The sequence below is a fragment of the Haliotis asinina genome, chromosome 16, assembly GCF_037392515.1.
Source record: "Haliotis asinina isolate JCU_RB_2024 chromosome 16, JCU_Hal_asi_v2, whole genome shotgun sequence".
Classification (NCBI taxonomy): Eukaryota; Metazoa; Mollusca; class Gastropoda; order Lepetellida; family Haliotidae; genus Haliotis; species Haliotis asinina.
The window spans coordinates 5307864-5323139 of NC_090295.1; the positions used below are offsets into that span (position 1 = coordinate 5307864).

Below are 15276 nucleotides of genomic sequence, written 5' to 3' on the forward strand. Positions count from 1 at the left end.
TGGTGTGTTGTGTCGACGTAGTTTGTACATGACAATACAAATGAAGGTGTTTTGTATCGATGTAGTTTGTATATGACAATACAATTGAAAATTGGTCTGTTGTATTGATGTAGTTTGTACATGACAATACATTTGAAGATTGGTGTTTTGTATCGATGTAGTTTGTATATGACACTGTCAAGAAAGTCTGACATGTTGTATCCGATTTAGTTTGTACATGACAATACAAAGAAAGACTGATGTGTTGTATCCGACGTAGTTTGTATGCGACAGTATAAAGAATGATTGATATTTTGTATCCGATGTAGTTTGTACGTGACAATACAATGGAAGACTGACATCGTGCATCGGAAGTAGTTAGGACGTGGCAGTGAAGTGCAAGATGATTCCCCATATATATGGTTTGTCAGACACGAGTGTGAGTTTGTGTCGACATGTGGCACGTTTAAACATTCATATTTTTGTAAATCAATGTATCTCAGTGAACATTCTGTGTAATGTGTCACTGTGCCGCAGTTTAAATACTAATTAACGTTTTAAATATATTTGTCCTTTTGTTCAGTCTCTTATTTAATGCATCATATAATATAGTGTACAATATCAAGTTTATTTTTTTGTTCTGTGTGTACAATTGTCGATTTCAGTGTTAATATACCCATGTTTTCCCATGAACGAAGTCACTGGTAACAAACTCTGTGCACGTTTCGCCTGCAAACTCAGCTCATCCTGATATAAACACACTATGATAGGAATATCATCATCATAATGTCGTCATCTTCATGCTAGTGAAAATCATCATCAACATAATCATGGTAACCGTTGCTGCTAACGCTGCCCTATCAGCCACTGGGTAAGTGGTTAGGTGTTTATGAGGTACTTCTCTTCTCATTGACAGTCATGAAATTCCTGCCAGTACCCTATCTCTTTTCTACTTAGCTTACCCTTCACTTCCTAGCCGTGGAAGGTCCTTCTGGAAACCCTACCTCGTTTGATCATGCCTCTCTAGACACCAGCCATAAACTACCAACCAAATACGGCCCATCACTCGTCAAAACCATATCGTTAAATGCTCGTTAAAACTACACTTAGCCAGTTGGTTCTCCACTATTAGAGAAAGATTTCCAAAATTACAAGTTCTACAAACCATTGCGTTTAATTTGATAGTCTAATGGGATATTTTGCTGACATTAAACGTAAGTTGATTTAGACGTAAGTTTCGTATTTTATAAAATGGCGGCATCGGGTTTCAGTGATTGGTGACGGGATTACGACCATAGACGTATGTGTCGAGGGTTACTATTGGACGATGGTAATTGTAGAAAGACATTTGCCCTTCGCTAAACATCCACGCATAGTACTTTGACATAGGGATGACGGCGTTTCAAAGCCCAACAATAGCTTCAAATTAAACAGTAGTGTTCTGGTGCTTAAAGGTTTACACAAAATATATGCATCGGTTTTGTTTTGGACTGTGTACCCGAATCGGAGATGGATTCTTGGGGCATTTGACGCATGCGTATCTGATACCTCCTGTGCGTGTCGGTGAGATATACTTCATGGTCGGCTAAAGGTATTTGTGAAGAAACGTTTAAACGCCCATCACTGCATGATAATCCTTCCTAGTTTCAGGTATGAAGAGGTGTGTTCAAAATCACGGTCGGGACCCTCTAGTCAATGTTTGAGTGAATGAGTGAGTTGTTTTACGTTGTGTGTGGGAAGACTGAATATTTCAGCTGTGACAGGGCCAAAGATACAAGGCATCACATACTGTGAGTCAATTAATGTGGCCACGATAGTGATGGTAGGGGGAAGTAGACAAAGAAGAGTCGCTGAATGCAGCCATGGTAGTGACGGTAGGGGAAGAAGACGGAGAAGAATCACTGAGTGTAATGATGGTACTAATGGTAGGAGGAAGAAGAGGGAGAAGAGTCACTGAGTGTAGCTATGGTAGTGATGGTCGGATGAAGAAGAGGGAGAAGAGTCACTGAGTGTAATGATGGTAGTGATGGTAGGGTGAGTGAGTGATTGAGTTTAGTTTTACGTATTCCAGCTGTGTAGCGGCGGTCTGGACCAGACAATCCAGTGATCAACAACATGAGCATCGATCAGTAATGGTAGGGGGAAGAAAGAGAATGAATGTAGCTATGGTAGTGATGGTAGGGGAAGAAGGTGGAGAAGGGTCACTGAATGTAGCTATGGTAGTGATGGTAGGGGGAAGAAGACGGAGAAGAGTCACTGAGTGTAATGATGGTAGTGATGGTAGAGGAAGAAGACGAGAGGGGTAACTGAATGTAATTATGGTAGTGATGGTAGGGGAAGAAGACGGAGAAGACTCACTGAATGTAGCTATGGTAGTGATGGTAGGGTGAAGAAGGTTTAGAAAATGCAGCGGATTAGACGAATGATTTCCAAAAGAGACTCGAGTAGTTACAGAGTTGGCCATTCATGATCACTGGCGTACTGCAGTCTCGTGTTATTAACATTTCACAAATGACGACTTCAAAGATGGTTTGTGACCACTCTACCCAGATGTACATGAGCTACAGTTCACGATGGTATCCATCATCAACATAATAGCGCATAGGATGAATAGAGAGGACCACCTGGGATGTCAAGAGCCATGGGTTAAGTAGCGGAGACTTCTAACCAGACCGGTCTTAAGAGGACTTGACATAACACCCCTGTGGGGGAGACATGGTCCCCCACTCCATGTGAAGGGGGCAGCAGTGTTATCGGGAGGGAGACAGAGCTTATCCATAGACATGTACAGAGATAGACCGTTATCATCGTACAGACATGCTAAATAACACATGAAAATTGAGCCGATCGGTTGAGATTAGTTCGGCGACGGAGTGCCCACCCGTCTTTCCAACTGGCGACAAAGCACACGATTGAATTAGCTCTGTACAGGAGCCTAACCCCGTGTAAAATCTCTTCATAGATTAGAAAATCTCTGCACAACGAGGCGGTATCCCTCGGCAACTTTTCTCTCCATTTTTTGCGCTTCACTCAGTCACGTGAATGGAGCTATGCTCATCTCAAGTAGGAGACACGTCCTCCAAACTGAACATGCATGCACGTCCGCTGCACGCGCAGACAGCACGGGTCTTTCATGCATGAGATGCACGTGCACATGCTGAATGGACGAGGCACTAATTACTCAAGTTTTACGATTGCAAGCATTATAAACCCGGCGCCAGCAGTTTTGGGCGTTAAAATAGGGACAAAAGTGAACTCTCACTCGCGTTAGTTAATGACCCTGGCAAGGGGACCGGGTGATGAAATGCGGGAACAACTATAGAAATGTAACGGAGCAACAGACGACAGCTTCATTATCTCCTACAGACGATATAAAAGAGCTCAACAAAAGCAGACAAACCCTCAACACCCGACTCGGTATAAAGTTCATCTGGCCATGAAGCTTTTCACGAGCTTTAGTCTATGTAGGGTACTTGACGGTTTCTCATTTGTAGAAAATAAGAGAGCCTTTGCTATAGTCCCAACTCTGATTTCTAGTGGGAGCAAGTGAAAGTTTGGAAACGAAGAGATTAACCCGTGCCTTTACTGTTATGTTAATACTCTGCCTATAGACTTGGCCCACCCATATAGCAGCTCTCCATCGCCGTTTGATATCCCCATGAGGTACTTTTCGTTACGTGTGTATTTGTGGCAAACAATGTTCACTTTGATCGCATTTATGTGTCAGTTTTGCCTTGATGAGGGAATCTTTGCTTTTGACGTCCATAAGAATAGATCTCATCTCGCTTCCTGTTTTGGACAGACATCACATTTCAACTTTTGCACCTCACATGAACCGAACCCGTTTACACTGGATTAAAGCGATTAATAGCGATTCTCGGTTGCTTGAAATTCGATGACAAATAGATTTATATTTGAGCGACATAAGGAAACAGAAATTGGTTATTTCAAGCTATGATTTTCTACGGTTCCACACCAACAATGTGACTGCCAGATACTGAATTGTCAAACTACTTGTTTGCGTCGTATGATCTGACCTAGTACGTATGTCCAACTGACCCAACATATCTGGAAAAAACACATACCAGTTGACCCAGTATATGCGACCATTTGGAAGAACATAGAATGTTCTTGTACCAACTGACCTAGTATCTGTGACCGATTGGAAGAACATAGAATGTTCTTGTACCAACTGACCTAGTATCTGTGACCGATTGGAAGTACATAGAATGTTCTTGTACCAACTGGCCTGGTATCTGTGACCGATTGGAAGAACATAGAATGTTCTTGTACTAGCTGATTCAGTACTTGCGACCACGAGGAGGAACATACATTCTTCTTGTACCAACTGGCTTAGTATCTGTGACCGAGGAATGTCAATTTTATGTTCATGACTGTAGCAGTATAGCAGCCCCAGAGCTCATGGACTTGTCTAAATACCCGTAATCTGTTCATGCATTGTCGATTGTAGCAACATGTAATACCTATGGTATTTGTAGCAGCATGTAGCATTGTGTTTGCAGTTAATTGATGCAGAGAGAGTATTCTCATTGGGAAACTAATAATAGTGACAACTGTAAACATAAGAACGCACATGTGCTATACTAAGCATGGTTCACCAACGAAAGTATGATTCACCGACCCGAGGATGATAAACCAATCCAGATGTTTTTCACCAATTCAAGTATTATTCCCTAATTCAAGTATGATTTACCAAGTTAAGTATCATTCACCAATTCTAGTATGTTCACCAATTTAAGTGTTATTCACAAATCCATGTATTATTGACCAACCCATGACTCATTCGCAAAGAGACATTGCAATTAATTGGAAAGTGGCTGTTCACATAAAACGTCCAAAAAAACCGCTTGTTACAACAATGTATTTAGAGTCTCTATATTTTTCTGTAGTTGAGTTGTGGATCAGTAATATATCATATGAGAATTAGCTTTCGTCATTGTACACACGCGGGGAATAGACGGGACAAACCCTACCACACAGCCACCCCACTGCCCTATCAAACTTCGTGCTTGGTTCAGTGACGTCATAGCAGTGCTTGGTTTGTCAACAGACAAACCAAGGGACTTATTGTATCTCATGAGATGCATATGTTTGACTGCCATTGATGTAATCTTCACCCTTATCCCATAACGTTCTTCAGACGACAATGTTCTTGTATCTAACACGCTTCAGATGACAATTTTCTTGTATCTGTCACGTTCTTCAGACGACAATGCTCTTGTATCCCATCACGTTCTTCAGATGACAGCGTTCTAGTATCCTATCATGGACTTCAGATGACAGTCTTCTTGTATCATATCATGTTCTTCAGATGACAATGTTCTTGTATCCCATCACGTTCTTCAGATGACAATGTTCTTGTATCTCATCACGTTCTTCAGATGACAATGCTCTTGTATCTCATCAAGTTCTTCAGATGACAATGTTCTTGTATCCCATCACGTTCTTCAGATGACAATGTTCTTGTATCCCATCACGTTCTTCAGATGACAATGTTCTTGTATTCTATCACACTCTTCAGATAACAATGTTCTTGCATCCTATCACGCTCTTCAGATGAGAATGTTCTTGGATCCTATCATGCTCTTCAGATGACAATGTTCTCTTATCCTTGTAATTTTTCTGTTGATGAAGTATGGCGTACCGGATGACATCAACTCTGAGAATGGCATCCTTGAAATCCAAACTATCTGGACGCCCTAGGCGTATATTGGGTTAACACAACGCAGCACGTGCAGACGAGAGAAACGCGCATGACAATAAATAGCATACAAGAAATAGCATACACATAGGTATATTCAGTGCAGATTTGTGTTTATAATTCCAGTATCCGCCCGTCTCCGCATTAATTCTCGATTCGTACTTTACATCTGCCCAACAGATCGATGAGCCTCCATTGCCCGTCGGAACGAAGGAAACATAATTATACATAACTGTTACCATTACTTTCAAGTGATCCATTAAATGCCGTGAGGATAAACTAAACTGGAGTTATCATCTTGAAACTGAAATTGAAACCTACATATGACTTGCACATGTCACTGACTGAGTATTGCCAATTTGTCTGATCGTTTAACAGAAGTTATGACTGTTTTCAAGTACTACGAGAGGGTTAAATGAGAGGACTAACGCAGCACCACATGCAGTAGCAGCAACAGCAACAGCAACAGCAATGTACATGACGGTAAACACATGTATGGCTGAAGGGGAAACTCAAATGGTAAATGGAGAAAATGAGCATTGCTATAAAGCCTTACGGTCATCTCAACATGCAGTCATGGTGAAATTTTGTATTACTTCCACTCGAGGACAAGGAGTGTGAGATACTTTCTTGCATCATGAAACATTTAGTAAAAACCCGTACATGTATTTAACTTTAAAGAATTTAGGGCAAGTATTTGTTTTAATATGTTTAAGGACAATTTCTAGTGGCGTCATCATTGTCCATCAGTATTCTATTCATTTTTACAATACTTCACAAAACAACTGGCACCATTGACAACAAACTATTAATTTGGGGCGTATTTCGGAAATTATGTTCACAAAACAACTGGCACCATTGGCAACAAACTATTCATTTGGGGCGTATTTCGGAAACCATGTCCACAATCTTCCCGCTTTCCAAGAGACATCAAATGGATGCATATTTGTTCAATATAGTACTGCGGTCGTTTATCATAACGTTTGTTTAATAAACTATGGCGTCTCTACCATAGATAACATAACACAGCATATCGTCTTTAACTCCAAATCAACTGACTGCTCAACATATCAATTAAAATATAAAATGAATTTCTGAATTAGTTTAAAAAGAAAACTAATCTAAGCCCAAATTATTTTTCTTCATGGTCTTGACATGCACAGGAAACTATTTTGAGCACATTATGACAGCAATAACTGGCATCTGGTATCCAGCAATTTCCTCATATTGATGGTTTCGTATCAAATTCAACGCTCCTTGGTAATAGAGGTAAACGTCACTTGGCGAGAACATTCTCGCCTCGGAGTGTAGACTATTTGATCTTGTCGGCATACCTGTGAGAGCAGCACATAGCACATGTAGAGATAAACTACTCCGTAATTTAAAATACATGTACTTACACCGATGTTGTCCTATCTACTCAATACGATAACCCTGGCAGCCAGTACTGAGCGAAACATGGTCGTCTCAGGTTGTTTCCAAACGGTTATGTTAGAAGTACCAGACATTCGCCCGTAATAGGTCTTTAAGAAATGCACAGTTTTAATTTGGAATATAATTAAGAGGTCTTTAAGAAATGCACAGTTTTAATTTGGAATATAATTAACACACGCACATGCACGAGGGAAAAGAAAACACACTCAAGCACATGCACGCACACACACGCACACACACACACACACACACACACACATACAAACAACCAGGTATATACTATGAAAAAGGATCAAGGCAGATCATTTGGTGTGATGACACACACGCACACACACACACACATACAAACAACCAGGTATATACTATGAAAAAGGATCAAGGCAGATCATTTGGTGTGATGACACACACACACACACACACACACACACACACACATACAAACAACCAGGTATATACTCTGAAAAAGGATCAAGGCAGATCATTTGGTGTGATGAGTTAAAGATTTTGATGAATCTAGTTAACTCCGGGTCCCGGTGGGTCTGTGAAGATCCGCTTACATTGATATTCAGAAACTCATGCTTGTCGTAAGATGCGGTTAACGGAATTAAATGGCCAGACTCAATGACTTGGCTGAAATATGTCATCGTATCCCAGTTGCGTAGACGGATGTTTATGCTGTTGGTCACTGGATTGTTTGGTCCAGATTCGACTACCTACAGACCGAATTATAGCTGAAACATTGCCTCCCGCCCTCCTCCCCCCACCTCTCTCTCGAATTATCTCACATTCACTCTCATCCTCACCTTATATCACCCTTTCTCAGCAGCTCATGTTCATCTAACTCCCCCTCTCTTTGCCTCTCACCTTCATTCAAATTCAATTTAACTCCAATTTAGCCTCAACCTCAGTTTATCCCACTATCTGTCTATTTCTCCCTGACTTTACCCCACTCTTCCCTTCAATTCAGGTCATCTCACTGTTTCTATATCTCTTTCTCACCTTATCCCGCTCTCCCCATTTCGTATTCACCCTGTTTCACAATCCCTTTATCGCACTGTCTCCATGTCTCACATTCACTCTCACTTCTCTCATCCTCACCTAACATCTCACATTCACTCTCACTCTCACTCTCATTGTATCTCTTTCTCAACATCTAACATTCACTCTCACTCTCTCTGTGACGAGTTGCTTATTAAATGGATTGCTGGAATTCCATGAAGTAGAGTTCAGAGGTTTACGAAACGCCATTTATGATGCGACCATTGTAGATATCCAGAGGTTGAGTAATCAAACTATTTGTAGTGTCGAAAGGGTCTCTAAAAGCTAAACGTATTGGATTTTTTCTTTGCCCAGAATTTAACAATTGTTACTTATAACCCCTTTATAATAAGTATCAAGCATTCATAGAAGTGTCATGGCTATGTTCATCTTAAAATAAACTGGTTAGCACTGACAATGAACAGTTGTTGTGTATTGACACTGACGTTCCAGGGTTCAAAGGCAAATGTTCTCAAATAGAATTTATAATCACAAGTTTCTTATCTGCATTGACAATACTTAGCTACTTTGTATATTACTTATAGGACTGATAACATATCTATTAATTATAAAATTGAAACAAGCCACCATGCTCCCACCCCACCCACCCCCACACTACAGTCGTGACTGTACAGGCCGGTTATCCTATCTGACAACACTACATCCTCTGGTTGTTAAGGCGATCTGTGTGGGTCATAATGTTTCCTACACAATCACACGTCATCGAGTACAAACATTATAGATATAACGCTGGACCGTATATCCGTCCGTTTGCTGTTTGCTTCTAGTCTAGTTCTTGAATGATGGACACATATGCATAGAATTTCAGAAGATTCACTAATCTACCAACAAAGAATTTGGTGTAGGGTAACATTGTTTTCATTATTTTAAACTTTGCTAATTTCGGGGATACGAATGATGAAAGGGATGACTATATTTGGAACAGATAAAAATGTTCACTCTTTGGACTAAACTTGCCTTTACATTTATGTTCTTTGTCAGTGGCGTTTATATTATACCCCGTGACACTTTGTCACACCAGTGTCATCGAGATAACTGTAACATGTTCACATGTCCTTAGTTGGTTCAGTCATTGTGTGGATAATAAAATGATTTTTAACGAACAGAAACGTTTAAACAGTTCAAAATATGTTACTGAATAATTTAACGAAACGACGTTCCACTGCACGCGTTCCTCCACTCGGTGTAATGGGCCAACATCACGTTGACAAGAAACAAGTCGGGGTAAGTCCCAGCAGGCGTCAATAGTGATGCTTTGGGCTAGTCTCTAGGGTAGTGTGCTCAAATGTCGCAGAGTGTATTTTCAATGTTGATTCATGAAAGAGTTTGTTAAACAATGTCTCAATCATGACTCGATATAGGATTCAATATACAGACGATGTATCTCAAATAAAATACATCTTTCTTTCAAGATAAAAAGCAACAATCAAAATATCAAATGAAACCTTATAAATTAACAACATTTTAACATAAATACTTATCCATCCATTGATAATGGAAAACCTTAAACCAGCATGTTTACCACGTTTTTTTTCTTCAGAACCTGCTGAGGGTAACTTAAGACTTCCTCATGTCAAGGGGGAACACGTGCAAGTGACATGTGCCTGCATGTATCTTAGTCAGACAAAAAACACCAGATAATAAACATATTTGTATACTTTTCTGAACTTTTTAAATATCCTCAATCAGTATGGTTTGTGTTAGATTGTCAGCCCTTGCCATGCATATTTATTAGCTTGTACTGCTTGAAAGATCCCCAGATGGAAGTTGTAATCTGTATTTCTTCACCTATCAAATGACCCCATATCAAAAGAAACCTATAAAAGAATCCCTCTATCGGAGCTTCAGAGAATTCCAGATTCATGAGATTTGGAGTTCATCACCAAATGCTAATAATCTCATAGTTTTATCATGCTTCGGTACTTAATCTTTCGGGGATCCACTGTCGTAATTACAAATCTGCTAATATCAAAGAAACCAAATCAAGCCACGACACCATAAACATTCTATCCATTGCTGTGATGTCTATATGTAAGACTCTGCATGTGACTACGTCCTTCCTGGTCGGGCTAGGGAAATTGTCCAAAACTTGAAACTGATCAAGACCAGGCAATCGTGTCAATAATTTGTGAAACTCACTGAACTGCACTTAACTAAACTAAAGAGGCTCGATTTAGATCATTGATATCCACCTGTTCTTGACTAACCAATCAGAGTAGTAAAGTTGTTTGTCTGGTATGGGAGATGTCTACATCATCACGGTTCTTCTATTCAGAATTAGTGGAGACTGAACACTTTGATACAAATAGAACGTTTTGACAGTTATGACAAATATAAGAACATGTTTCGACATATCAAAGCATTTTGAAACATATGAGGTCTGTATTACACGTACATTCTTTGAAATGCATATGGAGTATTTTATGATATCAGTATTTCAATATTTATATTCACCTAAAGTCGATGACTTTCGATGTAAAAAAAGTAACGAGCTAATTATTTGAATAACTGAGGACATGCTTTAAAAATGAAGACTACACTGACACGTTTGGCGGAAACAATGCGTATTAAATACATTACCCACAAATTTGTTAAACAAAAATGTATATATTTATTATTACATCGTTGATTAGGTAATAACAATATTGATATAATCCAGTGTGTACAAAACGCCATCTGACGTGAACGACGTACATAGGAACGTCGTCGTTTAGTTGTATGTCGACGCTGGTGATGTAGTTACGGCGGTCATCTTTAGTGGTCAGTTGAAAGCACAGGTCAACATTCGGTATGCATGTGTGAGATTGGTAGCTTTTCTAAACATCATCCTGTCTGTCATGCCATATCCTAGTATATCGACCTTATATATCGGCAAATAAAACAGACTGTGATCAAATTTAAAAATCAATAAATCCGGGAGTCGTGACTTAGATATTGAGAGATACCATTCCTATATTTGGTTGATTAACATATGCTGTAATATTATCAATTTTTCATCATGTATTTGATGACATGTACTTCATAATTGTTTATATTCATATAAAACTAACCATCCTCTAGGCGACTAAAAATATAAGGTGGTATTAAAAATTGTCATTTTACTTATCTGTTGATATTCGTTAAGGAAATCAATGATTTATATTTGAAGCTAAAATCTTTATTCATATTTGGAGATGTTTAAACATAAAACCGTTTCAGGAAAATAACAGTCAAGTGTAGGAGACACCATACAAAAATAACGCAAAGAAAAAACTTCAGATAAGCAATTTACCTTAACTCCTGTGAAGAATAAATAATGAAACATGAGACTATTTACGAATAAAATCAATTGATAAGTTTTGAACTTACCTCGTCTCCATTCGTGCTCAGGTTGGGGAAATCTTCTGGATCGTATTCATCTGCTCTGTCAGATACGAGGTAATCGTGCCGGAACGGTGTCCCCCTCCCCGCGCACACTACCCCCACCCCCACACAGACACAAATCCCCGCCAGGAGGGGCAAGACATTCAACATAGTTTACTAAATCTCTGTCCCACTTCTAAATCCTTTCCTTAAATTTCAATCTTTTACAAAGTCTTCAATTTCACTCATTTCTCGTCTGCTCGCTTTCGTAGCTTCCATTTTGCTTAAAGTGTCGTCTGCTCTTATAGAGATATAACCACGCGCCCTTTGATGTGCTTTGAAGTAAGCTAATCCTATATCCCTCCGCCGAGTCACTACCTGCACACAAAATACTACACAGCGCCGATTCCATGAAGGCAAGCACTGAATGAGCCGAGCTGGCGCGTTGCGCTACATGTAAACGCACTGTCACGTGACCACCGCTCGATGTTTGCGCTTCAGAACGACAGTGAGGATACAGCTTCAATTAACTGTGATCTCTAATCGGGAAAGTAAAAGTAACAAATCCCACCTATGAATGTCAGACGACGCTACTGTTAGCGCTTCCTTTCTATTGAGGGGTAGATTAAGCACGGAGTGTACTCTAAACTTGGGTGACTTGGCTCTAACGTGAACACTTAAACAGCTAAAACGACATCTGTCTTTTGATTTCTGTTCTATATCAATTCTCGAAGGGAACAGATATGGAGAAAGATAAAGAGGGGCTTTCTGATTTTAATTCCACCCATCACCCCTACCCCATAACTGATAAAACCTGTGTAAATATAATCACAAAAATAGATGTTGAACATGTCCGTGCAGTTTTGAGCAGTTGCATTTAATTAATGACTCTCGAGGCAGTTGGATTGATTTCCTTGATCGATATAGGACATTGACTGCTGGTAATTGGAAGGCACATCGTGAATAAGAGGCATACAAACTATGGTTTGTGATAATTATGGTAAGAAAAATGGTGATCGTGATTGTGGATCACAGACACAAGTATACCAAGGCAGAAAATGATAATTCGGGTTGTACTTTACAATATGGACAATGCCGACTGAAGGTAATAAAGTGGATAATGCTGGTAGTTGATAATAGTAAGGAAGAGTGAGTGAGTTAATATTCAACGTCACATCGGCAATATCTCAGCCATATCGTGACGAGACAGTAAGGAAGAGGTTAGGTAGGAATAATAGAAAATAATGAAATAGTAGATATGCTGATATGAGATATTGATAGTGGATAATGTTGGTATGAGGTATTGATGGTAAGTAATGTTGTTATGATATATTGTGAGTGGGTAATGTTGGTATGAGATATTGATAGTGGATAATGTTGGTATGAGATATTGATAGTGGGTAATGTTGGTATGAGATATTGCTAGTAAGTAATGTTCTCATGATATATTGATAGTGGGTAATGTTGGTATGAGATATTGATAGTGGATAATGTTGGTATGAGATATTGATAGTAAGTAATGTTGTTATGATATACTGATAGTGGGTAATGTTGGTATGAGATATTGATAGTGGGTAATGTTGGTATGCTATGCTGATAGTGGATAATGTTTGTATGAGATATAGATAGTGGGTAATGTTGGAAGATAAACATAATATAAGAGGTGATGATACAAAGGATAAAACGAGGAGAATGTAATAAAACCTGAATAATGAAACTAGTTGAAGGTGTGGGTAGCTTGTTCAACTAGCCGATGATGTAGGTAGTTTTAATGTAAATATTGGATAACATGTAATGACAGTAGTGGACGGGGTGGATAGTATGTAATTACTTCAGTGGATGGTGTGGGTGGTATGTAATGAAATTAGTAGATAGTATGGATAGTCAGCATAGGAAATAGTCGATGGTTTGGCTACTATGGATAGTTGATCATGAGTTTGACGACTGCGGATGTGAGCATTGATCGCTGATAACGTGAATGTTCAGGATTACATCACTAATTTGTAAAACATTGTTTTAACGGTAGGCGGAATTAGGCAGATGCTGGAGACGACTAATATAGTCTTGAATCGTTACATAACCGCCCACCATTAGTCAAGCCACTTAAAGCTCATCCCTATCTGCTCGAGTAATGACAACACAAGCCTTAACTAGGAGTACTGAGTTCTCCGGGAGTTGCTTGTGGCTGCTTGTGAATGCTTCCCCTGCTCACACAGCGCCTTACTGGAGAGTCGTGGACTATACACCTTACACACACGTAACACGGTTACACGTCTCTTAAAGTTCACATTAAAGACTCGTTTTGCAGGTGATGCTAACGGAGCACATTAAAGACTCGTACAGGTTTTGCTGAGGGAACACATTAAAACTCGATGTACATGTGTTGCTGAGGGGGCACATTAAAACTCGGTCCACAAATGTTGCTGAGGGGGGAAATTAAAAACGTGGTGTACTGTCTTTAATGAGCTCTCTCAGGAACACAGGGGGCTCATTAAAAACTAGATATATGGATGTTGTTGAGGGAGCACAGTAAAAATGGCATGTATATACAGACACACTTTGTCATCTTCAATACAGCACCAGACTTGATATGCTTTTGTTGTATTACTGAGTACAGCGTCCTGCTAAAGATATCGTATTGCTTGCAGAATGTGTGCAGCATCAGTTTAAATACATCGTTTATCCTGCAGAATGTGTATAGTGTCATTCTAGAGATATCGTGTTGCTTGCAGAATGTGTGTAGCGTCAAGCTAAAGAAATCGTGTTGCCTTCACAATGTGTGTAGCATTAGGCTAAAGATATCGTATTGCTTACAGAATGTGTGCAGCATCAGTTTAAATACATCGTGTATCCTGCAGAATGTGTGTAGCGTCAAGCTAAAGAAATCGTGTTGCTTGCTGAATATGTGCAGCGTCAGGCTAAAGATATCGCGTTGCTTGCTGAATGTGTGCAGCATCAGTTTAAACACATCGTGTATCTTGCAGAATGTGTGTAGTGGCCGGTTAGAGATATCCTCTATCGTATTGCTTACAGAATGTGTGCAGCATCAGTTTAAATACATCGTGTATCCTGCAGAATGTGTGTAGCGTCAAGCTAAAGAAATCGTGTTGCTTGCTGAATATGTGCAGCATCAGTTTAAACACATCGTGTATCTTGCAGAATGTGTGTAGTGGCCGGTTAGAGATATCCTGCTGCTCGCAGAATGTGTATAGTGTCAGGGTAGAGATATCCTGGTCCTTGCAGAATATGTGTTCAAAAGAATATCAGAGGCACTTTTATATTCGAGTTCAAACCAGTATCAGAACATCTTTTGTGTTTGAGCTTAAACCCATTTCGAAACAACATTTATATTTGAGCTTAAACTAATATCGGAACAACTTCTATATTTCAGTTTAAACTAATATCGGAACAACTTTTATATTTAAGTTTGGAACAGTATCATAGCAACTTTCATATGTGTGTTTAAACCAGTATGGGAACATTTTTTGCCTGTTCCTTTCTCTGAAATATACATCTGTCACGTTTCACTGTAAATTTGGGCTCTTATCCTGAACATGTTTACTTGCACATCATGAAAAATTCGCTTGTTAGTGTTTACGCGAAATCAATAGAATGCGGTCAATAGAATACATGTAATGCACAATCGTACAATTCGGATACCAAATAATAACCCCCAACATGGAATATCCCTACTTTTGGATTTAGTTGCTTGCAGTATATAAGTAACGACCACCTACTGT

At 39.4% G+C, this 15276-nt stretch overlaps 1 protein-coding gene across 2 annotated transcripts in view; it reads right to left on the bottom strand.

The window, feature by feature from the left end:
- The window catches only part of LOC137268335 (adipolin-like), a 58064-nt gene extending 46099 nt beyond the window's left edge, over nucleotides 1-11965 (bottom strand). For both annotated transcript variants that reach the window (XM_067802887.1, XM_067802888.1), the window contains exon 1: nucleotides 11543-11965. In XM_067802887.1, coding sequence (XP_067658988.1) covers nucleotides 11543-11707 — 165 coding nt within the window. In that variant the 5' untranslated portion in view covers nucleotides 11708-11965. The remainder of the gene's footprint in view (nucleotides 1-11542) is intronic.
- Between the last annotated feature and the right edge of the window lie 3311 nt (nucleotides 11966-15276).